This window comes from Manduca sexta, chromosome 19 (assembly GCF_014839805.1).
Source record: "Manduca sexta isolate Smith_Timp_Sample1 chromosome 19, JHU_Msex_v1.0, whole genome shotgun sequence".
Classification (NCBI taxonomy): domain Eukaryota; kingdom Metazoa; phylum Arthropoda; class Insecta; order Lepidoptera; family Sphingidae; genus Manduca; species Manduca sexta.
In genome coordinates, this window is record NC_051133.1 from 8,657,753 (window position 1) to 8,679,971 (window position 22,219).

Consider the following 22,219-nt stretch of genomic DNA (forward strand, 5'->3'; position numbering starts at 1 on the left):
TTATGCTCCACTTAACAAAATAAAGGCCCTGTTAGGCTGAAAATAAGACTGATATTTTTTCGGGCTCTTATTCCTCAGTTATAACGTTGGGTGAAGTAACCCATTTTCCCAATTGAGTTATGCTACCCAAATGATCCAATTATAAAGCATGAAAGCCAAATAATATTCCATGTTTTGTATACGGAACAAATGAAACACTTAAGAAAATTTATCATAATTGTATTTACATTTACCATAAACTATGTACATTTCAGTGCCTGTAACAGAATATTTACAATATTCCTCTGTACATTGTTATGATACAAAATTTTGTACATCCGCCGATACAATTATGGGATTTATTCAAGAAATGTTTATGCTACTGATGAAATTGTTTCGACGTGTGGACCTATTATTTACAAATTGATATATATTTTCAACTCAATAAGATAACAGTAGAAATGTATGTGCGTGTAAGTTAAGCCTAATATTATAAAGTAGTATGTAGTGACAAGCGGAGCGGCGGAGCGCGGCGCTCGCTCGTCGGACATCACGCTCGAAGCGACTACAATGCGACGCCCGCTCGCATTATCAGTCCGAGTTTCGTCCGGAGCAGACACGCTACTCACTTCTGGCGGCACGCAGTTGGGAACTTTTTCCTGTTTTCAAGAAAACATTTATGATTTTATTAACAGGGTATTTATTGCCTCGCGCAGTTGCTAAATAAAATCGTAATTTGAATTTTTATACGTGAAAAATCCTCCGTTTCTCATATCTCATAATAAATGACGTGTCATATTAAAACATTTTATATTCATCAGATACGTACATTTATGATGGGTTGGGTGAAATTAATCTTCTCTTGACATCTCCGGGCTTGATGAGCGATACAGGCGGCATAAGCGATTGCATGCGGTATGTAACTTTGTTCGACAACTCCGGCAAACAATATTGTCGCCATTGGACCTAGAACAAGGTTAAAGTTGTAAAATTTCAAAAAGGAATGCGATATGTCAAGAACTAATCTATATATATAAAACTGAATCCCTATATCCCTTGGTCACACCATCACGCGTGAACGGCTGGACCAATTTCACAAAATTTTTTTTGTTCTTGTTTTTGATATTGTCAGGAGAAGGTTCTTATGAAAGAAAAAATTCAAAAAATTGCGCGGAAAATTAGAAAATTTAAGAAAACGACAATATTAATTTTATATAACTGTCAGTGGTTTGAAATAACTGTCAGCGATCGACAGAATGCGCGCGCGCATACATAGTTAAGACAGGACAACGTCTGTCGGGTCAACTAGTTATCTAATAAAATATAATAACAACGTACATAGTGTATTCACAAGTATTTGGATAATATAATGATATAAAGTAAAATAAATTACCTAAAGCATAAATGGGTACGTCCTCGCCGCCGTGCGTCGCCCATTGCCGAGGTACAGCAGCCGCGTGAACAGCATCAGCAGGGTTTGTAGACAATGAGGTGTTAAAGGGAAGCGCTCTTGGCTCTGAATGACCTGGGCCAGTGCCATAAAGCAGAGTCGTGTAGCGTAACCCATCGATATCCGAGACCACTGTGTCCGCACCTTTACAAAAACAGAGTAGACCACACTAAATTATATCGATAAAATCAAATGTTGTCATTAAAGTGGCCAAATGTCTTGAACGATGTCTAGGGACATAGCAACCCATAAGAGGTTTAACAAGATAATAGTATAGTACGAACTGTACAATATATCATCAAGGGGCCGCTCATTAAGGACATATTGTGTATGATTATGGAAAACGTTGAGATTAATAGGTAATAACTAAATATTATTGCTGTACCTCAATAACATAATATTTGTTGACTTTTCAAATGATACCTATTAGGTAGTTTTCTAAATAGAAATAGTAATATTGACATACACAAAATATAGTTACAATAGACATTGATGGCTGGGTAAATATTTGCTTAGATTTCTAGAACACTATACGATAATGCTCACTGCCTTCTCAGAACACCGAACGTTTTCGAAATTTAGTTCCTGTTACGGGATTTTAGCCTTTAATCCTATACTATAATTGGAAATACAAGACTTTCTACTGCAATAATATCTTATTTATAATGATAATTTATATCTTACCTAATACAGGATGACCCCTCGGCGTTGCTTGACCTCCAAACGTCATCACATGCCCGTGATCCGCAGTCACGACAATAAGTGTTTCAGCTGGATTGACTCTCTCTAATGCAGCTAATAGAGCAGTTTCCAACTCCAAAGTCTCATCGAGTGCTCTATATGGATTATTGTAGTGATGCGCGTGGTCTATCCGGCCGCCTGAGTAAGGTTTACCGAAATATCTTTAGGATATTGTAAGGCAAAGTCGATAGTATGGCGAACCCTTTGTTGGAACTAGAGGTATAATACTTTTATTACTTCTTAAAGTAATTTTGCTCGTGATCGTCAATAATAAAGATCGGGGCCGTCTTATTGATTCCTTACCAATATTCACTTCAAAAGTAACATCAAAATTAAAATTACTGAAGGAAAATGTTTTATGGAAATTGATCCGAAAACGTACCCTCGATAAGTAGAAAAAATCCTTTGTCATTTTTTAGTAATATCGAAAGAGCTGCGCGAGTCATGTCCGCGAGGGAAGGGTCGTCCGCCTTGACGGCTGAGCCCGCGCCCGCCCCCTCTTCCGCATCCGCCACCGCCCCGCGCTCCGCATTAAATTCCATGTGTGAATATTCAAAAAGCCCTGCGAACAAATTCTCCATACAAACAGGCCTACAATTTAATTATAACGCTTCAAGGATACATAAAAATCTCGTGAACGTATGAATTAAGAATGTACGCAAGTGCGTAATCCACAATTTGAAATGCAAATGCTTCTTTACGTTAGACAGGGTCAGATTAAAAAGGATTTGTGTAGGATTACACAACGGCCGCCCAGTGATCATAACGGTAAACTTGGTAAAGTCCCAGTAAATTCATAAACACAACCGACCGTCAAGTGTTTAGCTTTTCATTAAGTACCAATTTAACTTCAGCCGGTAAAATAAGGGACCGGTTTTAGACTCTCGACATTTAAACCATCCGTGAATATTACTTGTGTAATAAAAATAATACTTTTTATATTTCATCCCGGACTAATTTCGGTGGAGCTTAAGCTCAAAGCTTAAAAGTTGAGCTTAGCTGTTGGGTTGCTATAAATTCACATCAAATTCTACTTTCAAAAATATGAATTTCAAAAAAGAACTAAATACTCACATACTTTTAGGTTAATGGGCGCTGCCGTCATCGATAAAAGGGTTGACATTTAAGACGGATTTAAGTTATGTTAAAATCTTACTAACCCGTACATGATCAATAAAAGGACAAGTATTTAAAAATAGTACCTACATAGTTCTAAATTCATTTTATTCATGAATTCTTTTGATTCTTGACAGAAACGAATTTAACTCATCTGTTTTAGAATTGATTTTACGATAACACATTATCCTAGCACCGCATAGTCACTACACTACACTTGATGGTAATCAAATATAATCCATCGTCAAAAACAAAACGTTCCTCGATTGCTACTCACTAATTTTTTTCTGGCTTCCCTTAGCCATACACACCAGAGAACTTGGATCGTGATTTGCCGGAATGGGCTTTATGGCAGATTTTTCACCGTACGCACGGTGTTCGCACCAGTGGAATATTAAATATAGCGGGTAATTCTATACCCTCCGGCCAGCAAAAATGAAGATAAAAAATATATAACGTAATAGATAAGAAAGTTTCTGAAAATACGTTCGGTAGCTGTTGATACAATAGTCGCCTAAAATAATGATGTTTACTAATTTTACTAAATGTCCCGTGACTATAAGAGATGCCGTCTTCGAAAAGTCGAGAAAAATAAAAGTAAAACACCGCGATAGAATCACAAAACTACTTTTATTTTAATTTGTATCTTTCGCGTTAAAATAAGAAATCATTAACACAAATCAAAATATGTATAATTTTTATTATGTGCCTAATATAAGTTAGTTATTATCAAAACATCCTACTTCACATTGCCAAACGACTGACATAAATCACTACTAACTTCTTAAAACATTTTGCCAGTTCTCGCTTCTTTCAATCTAACTTGATAATATATTAACACAATTCCGACAGTAACTAGAACTAAAGGGCACAAGTTATCGGTAGTTGTGATCTTTATAGTCTCTTGAGGTTGGAATGAAACGCGGCCGGTCCAAAATACGGACTTGATATTGTCGTAAAATAAGTAATAGACGGCCCACAATCTGCCAAAGAGTCAAGTTACGCAGAATAGTGCGATATCTATGAAATATGATTATAGAAATTGAATAGGTCTGGGCACGCTTTTACAATCTAAGTGATTTTTGTAGCGATAAACTTGAATATGCGTAAGTTTCACTATTGGTCAAGGGATGGCTGTTAGCGATATAAAATATATACAGAGGTTTTAATAATGGCAAATACCGTTTTGATATTTGATGTATGATTTTTTAGTGGAAGTTCTTGTAGGCTTAGACTAACCATTTCTAAAATAGCCCTTGTAGATTCTGTTTTGTAGATAACGTATAAATAATTAAATTTACTTTTAAAATGTATGAAACTTTTGCACTGTTGAAACATTAATTTTGTCCGTAGAAATTGAAACAACAAATTATACAAGCCAATAAAGATTTGATTGACAAGAGATATAGGCAATAAAATTTGCGCTTTGTGATCGACCTGTATTCTCTGGGGTACCCAATAATAACAAACCTTGTAAAGTTGCAATATCTCTCAAATCCAATAAAGGTGATATTTGAATTGCAGTTGCATTGAATAACGTTCCTACCTACTATTTTTGCAGTAAAATTTTTAGTTCTACATAGAAGTACCTACTTTACATATTATGTGGTAATTTATTATTAACGTTATTCATTATCAAATAAATAGCTTGTAATTTAATTTTAATCATGATCTTTTCAATAATGTTATAATAACGAAAAGCTTTAGATGATCAAAGCTCTATTTTGGAAAATGACATTCAAAAATTAATTGCGGAAAAAAAAATATAATTTTATGTTTACTGCATCACAAACTTGATTATAACATACTACGTTATATAAAATAGAATAAAAATATTTTTGACATCTGTGTTCTGAATTTAAAATAGCGGTCACCCAGCTTGTGGGCACTGAAATTGCTGCGTAAGCCTAACCCTTGTATAAAACCAGGCAAAGCACGCAAAAAGGTTTTCTTTAATATTCCGTTCCAAGCAGGCGCTTTAGAAAGTTCGTGCAAAAGCGAGCTTCATAAACCTATTGCTTTAAATGTGTTTTTAGTTATTACAACGACTACCCGACACCTTGAGAGGGATTTAAAAGATTTAGGGCAGCATGATACCCTTAAGTAAGGAACAATGCATACAATTTTCTTATGTAGAAAAATTTATTTTGTTTTGTTTAAAATGCGAGATAGGCGGATTGAATTATATTTCCTTGTGTTTGCAGAGTATTGATAAAGCGTTTAGAAAGTTCATTGTTTTGTAATGGAGGATCGTCATTCCCGTAAATATGGTTTAAAGTTATATAGGTTAGCGGATTTTACTTTTTTTTCTTTGTCGACTTATAAAAATACGTTACTACTATTATTATATCAATATATATATCAAATAATAAAACCCTAAAATAAAATTCTTAAACAAATAAATTTTGATTTCAGCTTCGAAATACATCACACATTAATACATAGACATACGCCGCCATCTTGATTTGAGGGAGTTATAAAGATTTACTTTCACTAAGAAAAACGATGTGGTTGTAACTTACACAGTTTACAGCGTCAATGGGCAAAGGGACAAATCCTCAAGGAGCCCTGGTCAGAATAATAGTAAAAGCAATTATCTTAAGGACACCCCTAAGAGATGCGGAGATTAGTTTTACCGCTGTAAACGCCACGGTACGTGGTCTTAGATAGAACCATTAATAATGTCACCCACAGCGAACTTTTTCGCCCTTATTTCTATAAATAATTACCCCAATTTTTTAGATTATTTAACCACGCTTAGTTATGATGAGTCACCTCTACGTGAGCGCTGAATGTTTCTAAAAGTTTTTTAGGGCACGACTTTTTAGTGTTAATAAAAAAAAACAGAAAGTAAAATAAAATGTAAAAATAAAAAACACATATTTTGCCAAACATGTCAGAAATATTTGCCGGCATTCTACAACCAACATTTAAGTAAAATGAAATGATAAATTCTATTCGTACTTATTCAAATGCGCAGCTAGGCGTTAACGTTTGCATGTGCTTAAAATTGTACGTTCGGGTCAAATGGTTTTGAATAACAGAACGTGTTAGATCTCCGCACGTATTTCCGTACATAACAGGCGAATGGTACGCCTTTTCCACTGTTTTATTGATGGCATATCCCGCAGAATTCAGTCTTTTTTTATTAACACAAAAGTCGATGACTTTGACTATTTCGTGAATAAAATTGGAGATCTGAATGATTCAAGGTTTGTTGCATTTAGATAGGCAATACAAATAATATTTGTATCCGACAAATTCTCTTAAAGAAGCGATACAGGACCAACCCCTCGATAGAGCTTACAATAACACCAACATAAACAATAATTTTAAACTTGCAATAACTTCAGCTTAAAACCATTTTAGTAAAGCTATACTTAATTTTAAAAACATCGTAAACATATAAGTACGTGTCATACTATTCTGTATATGTGGTATTATTTTATTATAATAATATAACTACACTTTATAAGTAATACAACATAGTACTATTCTGTATTTTCTGGTAATATGTAATACATAACAATTCACTTGATAAGGATACGACGTACAAATCATATTACGAGACAGTCTGGACAACGAAGGGAGCATCGCTCATTTCTACACTTAATAAGCTGTCACTTGCCACACATCTACTTATGGCATTGTAGATACCAATTATCTTCCTACTCTTATTGTTTTTGCTGAGTGGAAATTTTATAATTGAATAAGATAACGGAAGACATTACAACAGAAAACCTTAGTCTAAACGTTTCGCGTTATCACTTTCAATATTTTAGGAACAAAGTGACATCAATGAACTGCATTAGTTCTCTAATGAAGTAAATATGAGGATCAAATCAAATATGTTTACTAGAATTTGATATACCACCGTATTTTTAATCGATTAGTAGGATGCACAATACCGATCACTAAAATACTCGAACGCTGAATCTAAGCGCTGTCAAGAAATCAATCTCAGCTTTCAGTAAGATCTTAAGTAGACATTAATGGTATGAAAATATGTCATAAACAAAACTTGAGTTGTAATTTAAGCATCTGTTATAAATGGAGTTAGTCTTGTTCAATAAACGAAACTAAGCTGTCAAAATCTGTCACATGCTGAGACTTCTTATACACACACACACACACACATCATCACGCATTTATCCCCGAAGGGGTATGCAGAGGTGCAACCAAGGCACCCACTTTTCGCCGAGTGTGTTCCGTCCTAGGATGTGATAGGGGGCGAGCCTATCGCCATATCGGGCACAAATTCCAGACTCCGGGCTAATATTGAGCAGAAAAACCCAAATATCACTTTGCCCGTCCCGGGATTCGAACCCAGGGCCTCAGACCGCTGCCGTACCGCGCATGCAGTACAACTACGCCACCGAGGCAGACTTCTTATAGAGAGTCTTTATATCTGTTCATGAACAGTCCTACTTATAAACTTGTTTTAGCGTTAAGAGGTGGTTTAGAACTGCTTAAATAGCTGTCAAAAATATCACCGGTTCTAGTTTAAATCTTATTAAGGCGATACCTCAAGGTCCATTTTCATACATTTTGTTTCACCTTTAATCTGGGTAACTAAACAAGTATTGGCAAGTAAAGAATTTAAATTCACGTCTAGTTAGTGATTAGTTCTCGCAGTTGAAAGAAAAACGTAAAAATAATTAATAATCATGAATATTTCGGCCTTTAAAATTTAATATGACGAAATTTTAAAGGCCGAAATGATGATGCCATGCCATGATTATTAATTATTTTTACGTTTTTCTTTCAACTGCGAGAACTAATCACTAACTAGACGTGAATTTAAATTCTTTACTTGCCAATACTTGTTTAGTTACCCAGATTAAAGGTGAAACAAAATGTATGAAAATGGACCTTGAGCTATAAACTTAAGAGGCAGGATGGCGGGTTTTGACTTACAGCTGATCGAGTAAATTTGTATTTTACCCAAGCATAGATTTACATTTTTTTTATAAGTAAGACTGACTATCGTCGATATAACGATCATAAGATGTTCTAGTTAACTCGACAGCATCTCAGCTAATAGTGCAGTTCAGAGCGGAATTGAGTGACATCCATTAATACGCCCCTAAATCTCCGGTACGGTATCGCAAGAAATTGCACTCACCTAATACATAATCCACCGTCCTTGGATCTAGTTTTGCTAACTGCTCCCTGGAATGGATGTATTGGGCTCGAAGCCGTCGACGCTTTTTTTCTCTAGCCCAGTCTTCCGCGAGATTTCTTCCATCAAGTCTTCTGCCTTCGCGGTTCGGATGTTCAGGATCTGGTGTGATAGTTGGTAGGAAGTGTCTTCTGCCACCTCCCATTATTACCTAATAAATAGATGTATTAGAAGCGGTGATAGCCTAGTTGGGTGTGGAACGGATTGCCGAGACGAATGTCCGCAGGTTCAAATACCAAAGGCACACACCTTTGACTTTTCTAAAATCATATTGTGTGTATTATTTGTAAATTATCGTTCGCTTTTACGGTAAAAGAAAACATCGTGAGGAAACCTGCACATTTGAGAAGTTTTCTATAGGAATTTCGAAGGTGTGTGAAGTCTACCAATCCGCACTAGGCCAGCGTGGTGGACTAAGGCCTAAACCCTCTCAGTAGTACAGGAGGCTCGTGCCCAGCATTGGGACAGTATATAATACAGGGCTGATATTATTATTATATTATTAGGAGTGTATTGATATCGGGAGAGGAGTAGTGGAAAGACATTGCTTTACTAATAGTACGTTCGCCTCTTCGGTATCAAGACCAATTCAATTAACTGAATGTAATCGGAATTAATCGCTAAAAAAAATCTATTAATATATCCCACTCAAGATAACATTCGATATTATAAAATACAAAATAAAAGTTAAATAAACAAAAAGCTAAATGTGTATTATACGATGAATTGGAAAGTAAAAACCAAAGTAATAACTATCGTCGTGTAGTTTTATAAAAACCCACAAGGTAACAAAAATATTAGCAAAACAAATATTTTTATTCACAATAAAATTTTGTTTCGACGTTTTAATATTCATGAAATTCGGGACTATGCCAATTAATTGCATTATTCAATTACAGTGTTTACATGTTATTTATAAATTTTGAGTTTGAAAATATATTTTTTTTTTTTTTTCATAAGACTACATAGTTTTATTTCATTCGCGGATTTACATTCGATTTATCTAACTAAAGAAAAAAAATTGTCAGTAGGTTAATGGTTACCTTGAAAAGAGATTTAATACTTATAATAGTAATAAATACAGTCAACCACCTAAATCGTCAACGCTAATTTGTATGCTAACTAGTAACTTATTTTTCTTCACTAAAATAAAATAACTTTTTTTCAACTATAGAAAGAAATGTTTCAATAAAACATAATCTGTATACGTGATTTAAAGTTTTAAATTTGATCAGTTATTTTTATGCCAGCCATACTAAGCATCATGCCTTTTCCTGTGATAGGCAGAGATGTATTATACCAGATTTCGTTAACTAAGCCCCACGAAATGACAATAGGTACGGTAAACATAATTAACAAAACTATAATGACATAATGTTATTAAAATAAAACTTTCCTATTTTCCACATATATTAACTAGCTTTTGCTCCCGGGAAAACGTTTTCAGGAAGACATTGTCGTTATTTTCTCGGGATAAAAGTAACCTATGTCCTTCTACGGGTCTTAAACTATCTCCATAGCAAATTTAATAGAAATCGGTTGTATGGTTCTCATATGAAAGCGTAACAGCCGGACAGAGTTACTTTGGCTTATAAGTATGGATTAAAGACAAACAAAGGATGCTGCATAATAAAACATCAGACTTAGGCCCTAAGCCCGCACTGTTTGAACGAAGAAAGAGGTCATGGCTGCTTATGCATTTTTTATTCAATCATATTATAATATGATTATATGATATGATTTTAATATTAAGCTTTGTGTAATGAATAGTGTAAGTAGTGTTTTGTATCGTACTAATCACAATAAATAAATGATAATAATAATAATATCAGCCCTGTATTATATACTTGCCCACTGCTGAGCACGGGCCTCCTCTACTACTGAGAGGGATTAGGCCTTAGTCCACCACGCTGGCCTAGTGCGGATTGGTAGACTTCACACACCCTCGAAATTCCTATAGAGAACTTCTCAGGTATGCAGGTTTCCTCACGATGTTTTCCTTCACCGTTAAAGCAAGCGATAATTCACAAAGAATACACACTTAATTTATTAGAAAAATCAGAGGTGTGTTGCCCTTGGGATTTGAACCTGCGGACATTCGTCTCGGCAGTCCGTTCCACAACCAACTAGGCTATCGCCGCTTGAATAAATGATAATATGTTGTTAAAATATTTCAATAGAATTTAGGATAAGTCTGAAACAACTAACAACAAATTTCATTTAAGTTAAACGTTTTACGAATGTAAACTTGTTGTGTTACTTATATTTATTGTTAATTACAATATGTGTAGAAATATAAACAAATTTCAATCAGCGCGGATATTATATGAATAAAATTTAATGCAGTCTGTTAACGAGATCATTATAAGCGCAAAGCGTGTGGATTTCATCAGAAATGATTCAAAATACAGATGAAATGATGATTCTAAACTAAATGTGAACTAATTATTCTCTCGGGGTTCGATTTTGCATAGAATTGCTTCATAAAATATATTCCAACATTGCGTATTTATGTTTTCCTGGTTTTTATATGTTTATAATGGAACACTATCGAACCTAAAAACAGACGAAATATAATACAAAAATCTTTACAAATAATTAGTTGTAATACTACAAATATTATACTAGCTTTTGCTCGCGGCTCCGCCCTCGTGAAAAGGATTGCCGGAATAAAAGTCCCGCTTTATAATTAACTGGGATAAAACTTAGCCTATAAGCACTCAAGAGTAACGTAGCTTCCTATTTGTGATAAATTTCTGAATCGGTTCAATAATTCCTGAGGTTAGCGCGTTTAAATGAACAAACAAACACACTACCTCTTTAGCTTTATATATTTTTATACAAATTAGTATAAATTAAAACATATTAATATATAGGTGTACAAACTTACACGAAAAAAATACTTACATTTATACTCCTTCCCGGTTCATTTTCAACCAGTTGTAAAGCAATATCTTTGCAGTCTTTCCTCACCATTGGTGGTACTCTGCTGTCATCTTCCCAATATCTGGACGGCGCGTGCGCATATAATGCCGCTGGGGTCGCGTGCGTTATACGCGCTGTCGTTACTATGCCGCTGGATTTACCTAGCATAAACAGAATAATAGTTAAATTGCTTGATATATTCTTAAAAGACTCTCCCACCCGCTACTGACTATAACCCTGCCTATTTAAAACCCTGTAAGCGAGGATCGACAGCGGAGCGTATTTATTGGGGCTAAACGGTGAAGCTTGCCGAAACTCTCGGAGCACCGAACAGTCTTAAACAGCAACGAAATAAATTTTACACTTTCCCCAAAACATCGCCGAAATCTTCTTAGAAATGAATATCAATAAATCAGTAATGCATATGAGGCAAGGATTTTATTAAATGCCTCCCTTATACACTATTCTAATAATATTTAACAGAAAATCCAGTTTATATTAGTCTTTACGTATATGGGTGGCAATAATGCCAAAGATTAGCAATGACAATTTTCAATGACGGATAAAATAAGATCTATATCTAACAAGATTTATTTATGTATCTGTTATCACCTAGTCATACATAGGTATAATTTGATAAGTATTTAGTTAAAATTGTCTTATATATTATGTATATTTTTAGGGATCCTCTCTTAAAATGTATTTTGTAATATATTTATCTCTTCACAATGTCTTAAATCAAAACATATTTTCATTATTTACTTTAAAGCCTGTATAAAATTATAAGTACAATGTTTGTACCAACTCGGGACAGCAAAGAAACTAAGTGAATATCCCGCAACATAAAATTTTTATTATAGAGCTTGCCCTGAAGGAAGCTTTTAATTTTTTTCTTGAGGCAAGTATTTTACCATTTTGTTCCTTATTGCTTTTTATTACTATAGAATAACACAAAATAAGGTTATTGTTTATATGTAAAATATTGAGAACTATCTGGAAAAAATCAATATCCAAATCCTAGATTATAACTTCTGCTTATTCAAATATGCATACAGTAACAGACTCTTCAATAATCGTCAAAGGTTTTTAAAAAGCCCTTCAATGTACCACAAGTTTTAAAATAAACCTTGTAGGCATCAGTAAGAAGTACAATAAACAAGACTATAAGAAGTTGCTTAGATACTTAAACCGCAGAAAATGTTAGCTAAATGATTACTTAGCTCACGAAACCGTGAAAAGTGAAGATTGAATGCGGCCTACATTAAGAAAACTAGAAAAACGAACTGTTCAGGATTACTTTCGAAGGATAAAAGATTCTGTAGTACAAAGGTTTTATCTGACCTATGTTAATAGGCAGAACTGAACTCTGACAGAAACGCTCATTCACCATTGTAAGGCTAACAATGAACCTGGTACAAATTATGATGTACTTAAAGCGGAATCTGGTACTAAACAATGAAGACTAGCTTTTGTTCGCGGTTTCGTTCCTCCCTATTTACAGCTTCATAAACCAACCTGCTCGTTGGATTGCGTCATTGTTTATTGTTATTGTCTACAATCAAACGCGGTGTATTCTGATTAAATTTAATGAACACAGTCAGCTATGACATTTAGTTTTTCTTTTTTACGTCTAACGCAGTAAAATTGTTAGACGGCCATGTCCAATATTCTGTTTGCGATCTAGCGTAAAATTCCGCTATACGTCATACCCAGATACCAATTATTTTGACGTTATTCAGAGCCTATTGAACTTTAAATGCGGCATGCGTGGGATCTTTTGTGCTTACAAATAGTTCACATTAATAACTGGTTCTATTTAGACTGGTTTGGCTTTTAATTGGTCACGGTATGTTACGTAAATTGAATAACTTTAATCCTTGTATCATGTAGATTTCTAAACCACTGACAAAAAGTCTTTAATGCTTTAATTATGACTCAGAATCATTTCAATTTCTAATAAGTTTTTAAATTACTTGCATTTAAAGGTACAAGAAGTGTCCTTGTTTCCGTAATAAGCTGAAAATAAAGCGAAAAATTTTTATCCAGTTTCAGAGTAATGTGTCAAAACACGTATAGAATACTTTTGTCGCATCCCAGAATGTAACAACTAAGTACTAGGCTTAACTATATCCAACGTGGAGACAACGGCAGATGTTTACTGTGTCGTAATGTCCAAACGGGAGACATTTGCGATTCCCATAGCGGCACTAAATAACCACAATGATCGTGGACAGTTTGTGTACTTAACATTTACTACAAATTCTTGAGTCGAGCTTGTTTTTATAGGTTATAATGTACAGCGTTCAAGATATTTATGTGAAATCGTCATTCTTGGTATTGAAATAGAACTACATTTGGGATTTTATTGCGGTTTTTTATATTATAATTTTGTTCTGACATTTCGAAGACTGCAGCCTTCATGATCAAAGGTGAACTGAATTGTTGGCCATTAGAAAAGTTCGTTTTTCTAGTGTAAAAAGAAATCTGGACAAGCAAATGTAGTATATACATCTTCTTTAATGTGGCTACAGTGCATTAAGGCTGTGATATTAGTGAGATTAAACCGTAGACAGCAGGCTGTATATGATCCAACATTTTTTATGTTTATCCGCCCTCACAAAAATTGGAACAAGATCAGAGTAATGATGAATAAGCACAACCGAATTTAACATCTATATCAACGGGCTCGTAAACAATGCCTCGTGCTACTGAGGCTATATATTTTTATTTATTACGAGATAAATCCTTTTGACTCCCTATCTATCTTGCTATTCGTCTCTCGCAAAAACTGTAACACTGTTACAGATCTTACTTTATACGTATCGTGATACCCAAGTGCACCTACATAACATGATATTCTCGATCGCTACTATTCGACAACAATAATATTTACTTTGGCATTGTATTACACAAAGGAATAAACAGTGTGTTTACAAATGTCACTCATCATTTTCGTTTGGAACAGCAGGCTTTTATTGCGCCAGCTATAGGGTCGCGTTTACGTTATCATTGTTCATTTGTTTTCGCGATTCTTTTTGTTGATGTGTACGAAGAATATTATGTATGTTTTCCGAGGTTACGTTAGGCTAACTATTGTTCTTGTTAAATCTAATGGGAATATTAAACGGCATAACCAAAATACTTAATTTTAGCAAAACAGTTTAGGAGTTAGTTATATTATCCAATAACATGGTTACACTATAAAATTGATCAGCATTATGGAGAACAATCGAGAAAAATATTTTAATAATTATATAAGTGTATCCGCTATATTTATATAAATCCTGCTCTTGCAACCTAATCCACACAAGAATTTCAATTAAATATTCAACTAACTATGATCCAACTACATTTATAACATTTAAACACAACTTAAACCGTTATCATTTTCTGGAAATCGCATAGAAGTTCACGTCAAATAAATAATATTATGTTATAAGCCCAGAATTTATGTCCGCTGTAGCAATAACTTCACATCTAACGTTTATTGTAAAATGTAGTCAAGTATCATTGGAACGTACGACGAATAAAATGCGAATACAAAGCAAATGTATGAATTGTCAAAAATAATTTATATTGGTGTATAAAAGCTATCCTCATTGCAAAGGCAATCGTAAAACCCATAATTATTAGCGTCTTAATATATTTTCTGAAGCCTCAGTGAACAACGAGAGTTCAACTCTATTCGAAAAAAAAACTAAATTTAAGATACAATTATAATAAGCGTAAACAACGAAAGGCGGAAGATTCACTAACTAATAACCGAAGCAATCATCTCCAATTTGCGTGAAGCAACCCTTGTCCAAAACAAAAGTTATTATTGTCTTAACCTTACCGGCCTCATGAGCCCAATCCACCAACGAAGTAACTTTGGAGTTAATAGTTGAGGCGCAATTATTGAATCTTCCTCCAGCATCGAGGCCCAGGGTTTCGTATCTGGCCTTCACTCCGCAGAGAAGAGCGGTGGCGCAGGCCGAAGACTCCCCGGTTTGGGCGTCAATGTTGTATGTCTGTTGGCAATTATGATTATTAATATATTGCATAATATCTAATATCATAAGTGTTTCTTAAGATCATGTTTTTCGAGAGAAAAATTTAAGATCTAAATAGCGATGATTATTGATGATCACGTTTTGCACACATTATAATTGGTGATTATTTAAAAACACATCTGCTTTACCAATGAAGATTTAAATAACAAAAAATACTACTAAATATTTTCATATATCGACATCTGTATAAGACATAATAAGGCAACAGAAATGTGTCATTTTTTAAGCCTGTCTGTGATCCACGTTTCACTGAATATAAAACACATATGTACATGGTAATGCAATTTGATCCCTTAATTACATATTAAATCCAATAATTCCTTTCCGTGTTTCATTTAAACAGGGACAATTGTTTTACAATATCAATTTAAGAGTAGTTGTAAACAATTCAATAATTAAACACGGAAACAACAATATAATTTAGGGTGAACAATATCAGCATTAGACTTAAGGAGGTTTATAGCGAACCAAAGGCAAAAGAGCTAAATGAGGTCAATAATAATGAGATAAATCACTTTTAAGGTTTTAATTGCAAAAGTAATAATGGAGACCGGGGACGGGCTGCGCGCATAAAATGCCTTTTGTCAAATTTCTAATTTTGCTTTGCGTGATTATGGAGAAATCAATTTATTGGGTCTTAATATTTAAGGTTACGGTTGGCTGATATTGTGCGTCATAGTAGTTACGGCTGTAATGTTTAGAAGTAAAATAGTAAGTATACAATATATCCCACATCTGCTACGTCAAACAAATCGAGTAAGTATATCTATTCATAAAAGTAATATCGAAATAAAAATGATATCATAATATATTTGGAACATTTAAGTATACCTAAATCATGACAACTTGAGTGTTAACATTAAGAACTAGATCACTTACTTTCGCCAAAGCTACGGCCGGGAAAGTATCCCAAACGAGATCAGTGTCTTCACCCGACTGGCCGCGTCTTTGTCCGCGAAGTATTCTTGCTGCCGTAGCAGTAGTGAGGCTCATACCGTCGCCCACTACTAAAATCACGTTCCTGGAACGAATTCTTTATTTACTTTGTACTTACGTTTTTCTATTTATTGTTAACATCGTATTCGATCGTATCTATATTGGCAAGGTAAGAATATATTTTCGTCATCTTTGATATTATATAAAAGAAACCTTGTTTATTTTTAATATATAGATCAATTTTGTATAAAATATATTAATAGCTATTTGTAGATTAAATCCAAGTAGCAATATTATCGAACTTTTGTTCCAAAGGCTAAATATACAATGTTTTATTGTCCAAAAACTTATTGCCGAAGCGACATTCATGGAATACTTAATTTGAAAAATTTGAATATTAATCTCATCCACTATCTCTGGGTATTGTACCACGTCCGTGAACTCATAATTTAGTGCTTGTTATATAAAATAAATTATTCTTAGTTTATTTGAGTAGCGACCCATCCTCAGAAGGGTGGGCTGAAAATGTTTGTTAATAATTAGCTTGTGAAGTTTGCTACATAAATGTTTACATGGCCAAGTAAATTTCAGTGCTTAATGAAAATTGTAATGGGCGGTACAAGGATATTAATTATTCTATTAAGTTCCATTAATTTCACTTGTTTGCTTGCTCAACAATTTCTTTGCACATTCTGAAGTTGTTGTTTTAAATACTTTTCTTGTATTTTTAATAAGTGGATGAAGCAATCTTTTTAAAATCCGTAGTTGCTAATTAGCTTTCAGTTGGGACAAGTTAAACTTGTTGCAGACCTTTTTGCTTCTTCTACGATGTTTCTTCCGAGCTTTTAAATAAAAAGTTATCTAAGTTTAGCTCGTTCATTTTTCTTTCGATACCAACAATCAGTTATTCAGTAAAAACAAGCGCGAATATACAACTTTATCTTTGAACATGACTCTTGTGTTTATTTTCACAATCCGCTAACAGGATTTCAAAAGGAATGTTTATACATCTTATATGCGTCTTATAAACATCAAACAGACATAAAACAAATAGAAACGGAAATTAAGCTTAGTTTGTCGCAAGAGATTTACAACAAGGCAAAGAACAGAATATTATAAACAAAAATTCTAAATGAAAATGATTCTTACTTAGCAACAGGATTCTTATCAGCAGCGTATTGAAGTCGTTTTTGTAAAGTTTCTTGCGCTTGGGCATACCAGTATTGGCGATCTGCGAAAAAAAATATAACTTTAATAACGAACAGTCTCGAATTATTTGAATAATGACCTTTAACAAGATTATAATAAAGAGCTAATACTTCACGTCCAACAATCACGAGAATCTTACGACGGGTGAGTTAAGTTTTTAGATGAATTCTAACCTCTCACGAGTTGGATTTCATACAAATGATCCAAACATTTAGCACGAAGAAAGTAAAGACATGAGAGTAAAAAGTTTAAGCAATGGTTTTCTCATTGTGTCTAAAAAAGTACTTGGTTTTAAAGTGGTTGATGCAGAAACGAGGTTCGACGTGATCGATTCTAACATTTGATTGTTTGATCAGCCAATCGTGGAATGAAGCCACTCGTTTTTTCTGATCGATTAGACTCTAATGTAGTATCTGAGTAATGTATACAGAAAAATGATGTTTTTTTTCTTATGTTATAGTATTTAAGGGGAAGGTGAAAAGTGTTCCAAAAATCTAGCTAACATTTTTGAACGTAATAAAATTATTATTACCATATGCCTCTTTAGCCTCAGTCTTCTGCGGCGCCGGAGATAGCACACCAGTACTGATGGTGGACATCATGATCGCGATGCAACACCAAGCACTCATGATTCACAATCATCGGTGCTGCGGTGTTCACGCGCGGTTTCGAAATATTCACAATGTTCGGGAATTGTTACGTCATTACCTGAAAACAAAAATGTTTTATCAACGAACATATTACTCCAATTTCATTGTGTTTTTGTTTGTATTATTGGATGTTTATTCTTCAGCACGCCTTTCATTTCAGTCATATCAATTATGTTTTTTGTTATTGTTCATTTTCATTTATAATTATCGGCTTGTAATTCAGCATAATTGTGTAGTAGAAATTGTTTGTAAATATTAACCACGTCTGATATATTACTAATTGATTGGTGTGTTTTAATTGGTATTGATAAATTAGAAATATACGTTTGCAATCTACTATTTAATAAGAATTTTTTTGTGAAGTTATAAGATACTTCCTTATTTACATGATATTATAATATTGATACAAGTATTAATAAACGCTCAATGAAATACGAATTTTCTTTATTTTTGGTTCCAAGCAGTGATTTAATTGAGTCCTCATTATCAATCTCGACTTACAATGGATTATTCACCTCATCCGTAATAATGGCGCAGTAAATCTTTCAATTAAATCACAGATTAAAAATTCCTTCTGTAATGGAAAAACCATTCATTGAATCTTATCGATAATTGCTTAGAATAATAATAGTTACTTCCCGGTGATTAAACAGTTTCTTTTGATATTCTGCTGCTGAAAGCTTTCTAAATAATCACTAAGTCCTTAACCATTATAACATCAGAATGCACTTTTAGGTATACATTTTATTTCACGTAATTTAACAATAACGTATCACGAATTACAGTTTAAAGATTCGGCATTAGAATGATTTTTTGTATAGTTTTCTGTCATAAAAATTCGTAAACATAGTAGTTTATGATTATTACATAAAAAAAATGATATACCTATGTAAATAAACCCTCAAAATCCTTTCATCAAATTCCAAGTGAGGCTTCACAAATATACAAACATCCCAACATAAATCCATAATAAAACAAAAAGGTATTATAAGAATAAGGTTCCACTTCCCAGTGAATTGTGTTTTCGACAGAACAAACAACTTCTTCTACTTGCTTAATACGGAAAACGCAAGAGAAAGTTTAATCTCGTAGGCATACAATCTGAGAGTAAATTGAGGGTGTTTTGTCAACACTTCGATGTTAAACGAAGTAAACTTCGAAAAATGTAATAGATTGCGTCAAAAAAGTACAATCAACAACAATAATTGCTAAGAAATTCAAAACGTCAAACCATCCCACGTTAACTTTTGTATAAAAAATTATTTATCTTTTAATTCATAAACCTCCTTGTTTTTTGTGAAAGAAAAGTTTTAAGGGTCCACAATTTAAAAGGCGATTTGAAGATGTGTATTAGTTAGCAAATTTTGGGTCTGACGTACAATACTCGTATTGTAGATTGTGACTAACATAGTCGACATCGACATTTTATTTAGCAACACAGAGATTCTAACGGAGGTATGAGTTTTATTGTTTGAGATGAAACGATTAAATTTGTACGTATTCACTTCTATATTGTTCAGACTGTTTGTCAGATTGTTTATTGCCAAACTTATTTAAGGAGCACAGTTGCTAGGGAACTTAGCAATTTATGAAAATAGTATTTATTTATTTATTTGTAATAAGGTACACCAACAGCACTACATATTACATCAATCAATATTATAAAAAACTATAAGGTACAGCATCTGATATGTGTGCTACTAATAGGTGAACACAGCATTTACCACTAACAACATGTTGCATTAAAATCTAAAACATAATAATAGGAAGTAGAAAATTATACAGTACAAAAAAATATTAAATCAATGAGTAACAATTATATACTAAATAATTTGTCTATAAAAACTATTGTAAACAACGTCATATAATTGGCAACAGAAAAGGTTATTGAGAATATCTAGTTGACAAAATTTATAAAAAAGTTACATGTTAATTTGTGAGATATTCCAGCAGTCTTTCTTTGAACACTTTTACAGAATCATTAAATATATCAATATCCACTTTAGTGCCAACTTTATTATATAGAGCACATAATCTAGTTATTGGAGCATTTAGACCTAAGTTAGTTCTGTAAGAAGGTGTTTTAAAAATACTAGTTATTGGGCGTCTGGGTTTGTTGTAAGGAACTGCTATACTGATGTTTTCGAGGAGTTCACTGCATGAAATTTTATTATTAACTAACTTATGTAGGAATGACAAGTCCAGAAGCTTTCGACGAATATACAAACTGTCCATTTCGAAATGGGCCATACGATTAAATATTTACTTATTTAATATTGGTATTCAATAAATATGTACCTCTTACTAGTAATTGCGTAGGTTTTTATAATATAAACAATCCAAGAGTGACAGATCATAATAATATAAAGAAGCTTACAGAAATTAAACAACAATACAATCGTAATATGTCGGCGAGAGGGCCCGATTCGATGAAGTGTTTGGTCAACATAAAAAACGTAAAATGAAAATGGCTGAAAACAAGCATTGACCGAGCAAGTTACCAATGAGGTAAGTTGCTTTATTTACTAACGAGAATGTAATGTGAAAAGTTGGGTACTATGCTCTGTCAGTCTTGTAACCAGTTAGACTTGTGCGTTGTTATATTATAGTACGATTACCGTGGTGAGGTCTCGGGTTCAATCCCGAGGTCGGGCCAAGTGAGTTAAGTTTTCAATATCAACCAGGAGTCTGAAATTTGTACAAAAAATTGGCGAAAGGCCCGCCTTATATCGTGTTATGGATGAAATACACACGGCATAAAGTGAGTGCACCAGATGCGTCCCTATCCACGACTGTGTGTGACTTACAAGCACATAATATAGCACATCTCAGGATGCTGAATGTCATTTTGTATCCTGCAGTGTAATTCTTTAGGGGTAAAATCACAATGTAAAATCCTTTTACAGCAAACTCAATAACATATTTTAGAACCTAATAAATCTGAAACATGATGTAATTCTCTCAATAACATTCTATATGAAAGAAGAAAAAGATTGCTTGTTTTATCTTTAGTACCAAATATTACGTACTTGAGTATTTATCAAAGTAGACTATTGTGATTTCACTTTTTTCTAATTAAGGTCGTGTGAAATGGCATTGCAACATTTATAGTCATTTTTATACTCTTTATAATATAGCATTCAATAATTTTCTGACTAGCTAAAACTCGATCTATACCCATATCTTTTTTTTAAAACGTAATAATTTATTTTGCATATTTTATACGCGCTTACAAACAAAGTCAAACATGATTATGTGCTGAATAAAAATAATGTGCCGTCAGCACAGAGACCCGGCATAACTTCGGGTCGAGTTCTTAACTCGTTTAATATAAAGTCAGATAAGAAGAGTGACTATAAAGACATAGTGAATGGCAGTCATACCAAGAGCAATTTAGTAGTATAGGAATAACATGCTTTATGATTGACCTAGCGATAGACTAATATAACAAAAATGATAATCAACATCAAACAAAAATTAATAGCCCCACACTGGCAAGTTTTAAATAAAACTAAGACCCAAAAATTGATATATAACTTCCCCATTCGTTCTAAAACTGATTAAATTTATTTTTGGTAACAAAACAATTTTAAAGTTATGTCCTCGTTTGATCACAATCAGTGTTCAAAGTTCCCACTCTGGCAAACTTCTGTGTTCCACGATTTTGTCTATTCTTGCCCCGTCCGACCCCGCCGCTCCAACTTTGTCCTGTCTTATCAATGTATTCACAGTTTCTTTAAGATAAATTAGATTTTCACTTGTTATCTTAAAGGCTTTGTAAGCTTCATGTTTTACTATCAAAACAACAACCATTACGAAGGCATGTTCTAAAAATAGTATTATTTTTAACACGTTTTTGATTGTAATGAGCAACGTCCACTTCTTACTTTCAAGATGAATATTATACTTAATGGTAACATCAAAATAGGTGTACTATATATGGAATTAGATCTGGATAGTCTAACATCTGTCTAGCACG

General features: G+C 33.6%; 1 protein-coding gene across 3 annotated transcripts in view; it reads right to left on the bottom strand.

The window, feature by feature from the left end:
- Positions 1-203: 203 nt before the first annotated feature.
- LOC115441948 (alkaline phosphatase) overlaps positions 204-22,219 on the bottom strand; it is a 109,033-nt gene continuing 87,017 nt past the window's right edge. For all 3 annotated transcript variants that reach the window (XM_030166880.2, XM_030166881.2, XM_030166879.2), the window contains 11 exons: positions 18,123-18,298; positions 17,531-17,612; positions 16,325-16,466; positions 15,229-15,403; positions 11,376-11,554; positions 8,412-8,619; positions 2,553-2,732; positions 2,114-2,308; positions 1,373-1,573; positions 809-945; positions 204-638 (listed from right to left, as the gene is read on the bottom strand). In XM_030166880.2, coding sequence (XP_030022740.2) covers positions 396-638; positions 809-945; positions 1,373-1,573; positions 2,114-2,308; positions 2,553-2,732; positions 8,412-8,619; positions 11,376-11,554; positions 15,229-15,403; positions 16,325-16,466; positions 17,531-17,612; positions 18,123-18,219 — 1,839 coding nt within the window. In that variant the 5' untranslated portion in view covers positions 18,220-18,298 and the 3' untranslated portion in view covers positions 204-395. The remainder of the gene's footprint in view (positions 639-808; positions 946-1,372; positions 1,574-2,113; positions 2,309-2,552; positions 2,733-8,411; positions 8,620-11,375; positions 11,555-15,228; positions 15,404-16,324; positions 16,467-17,530; positions 17,613-18,122; positions 18,299-22,219) is intronic.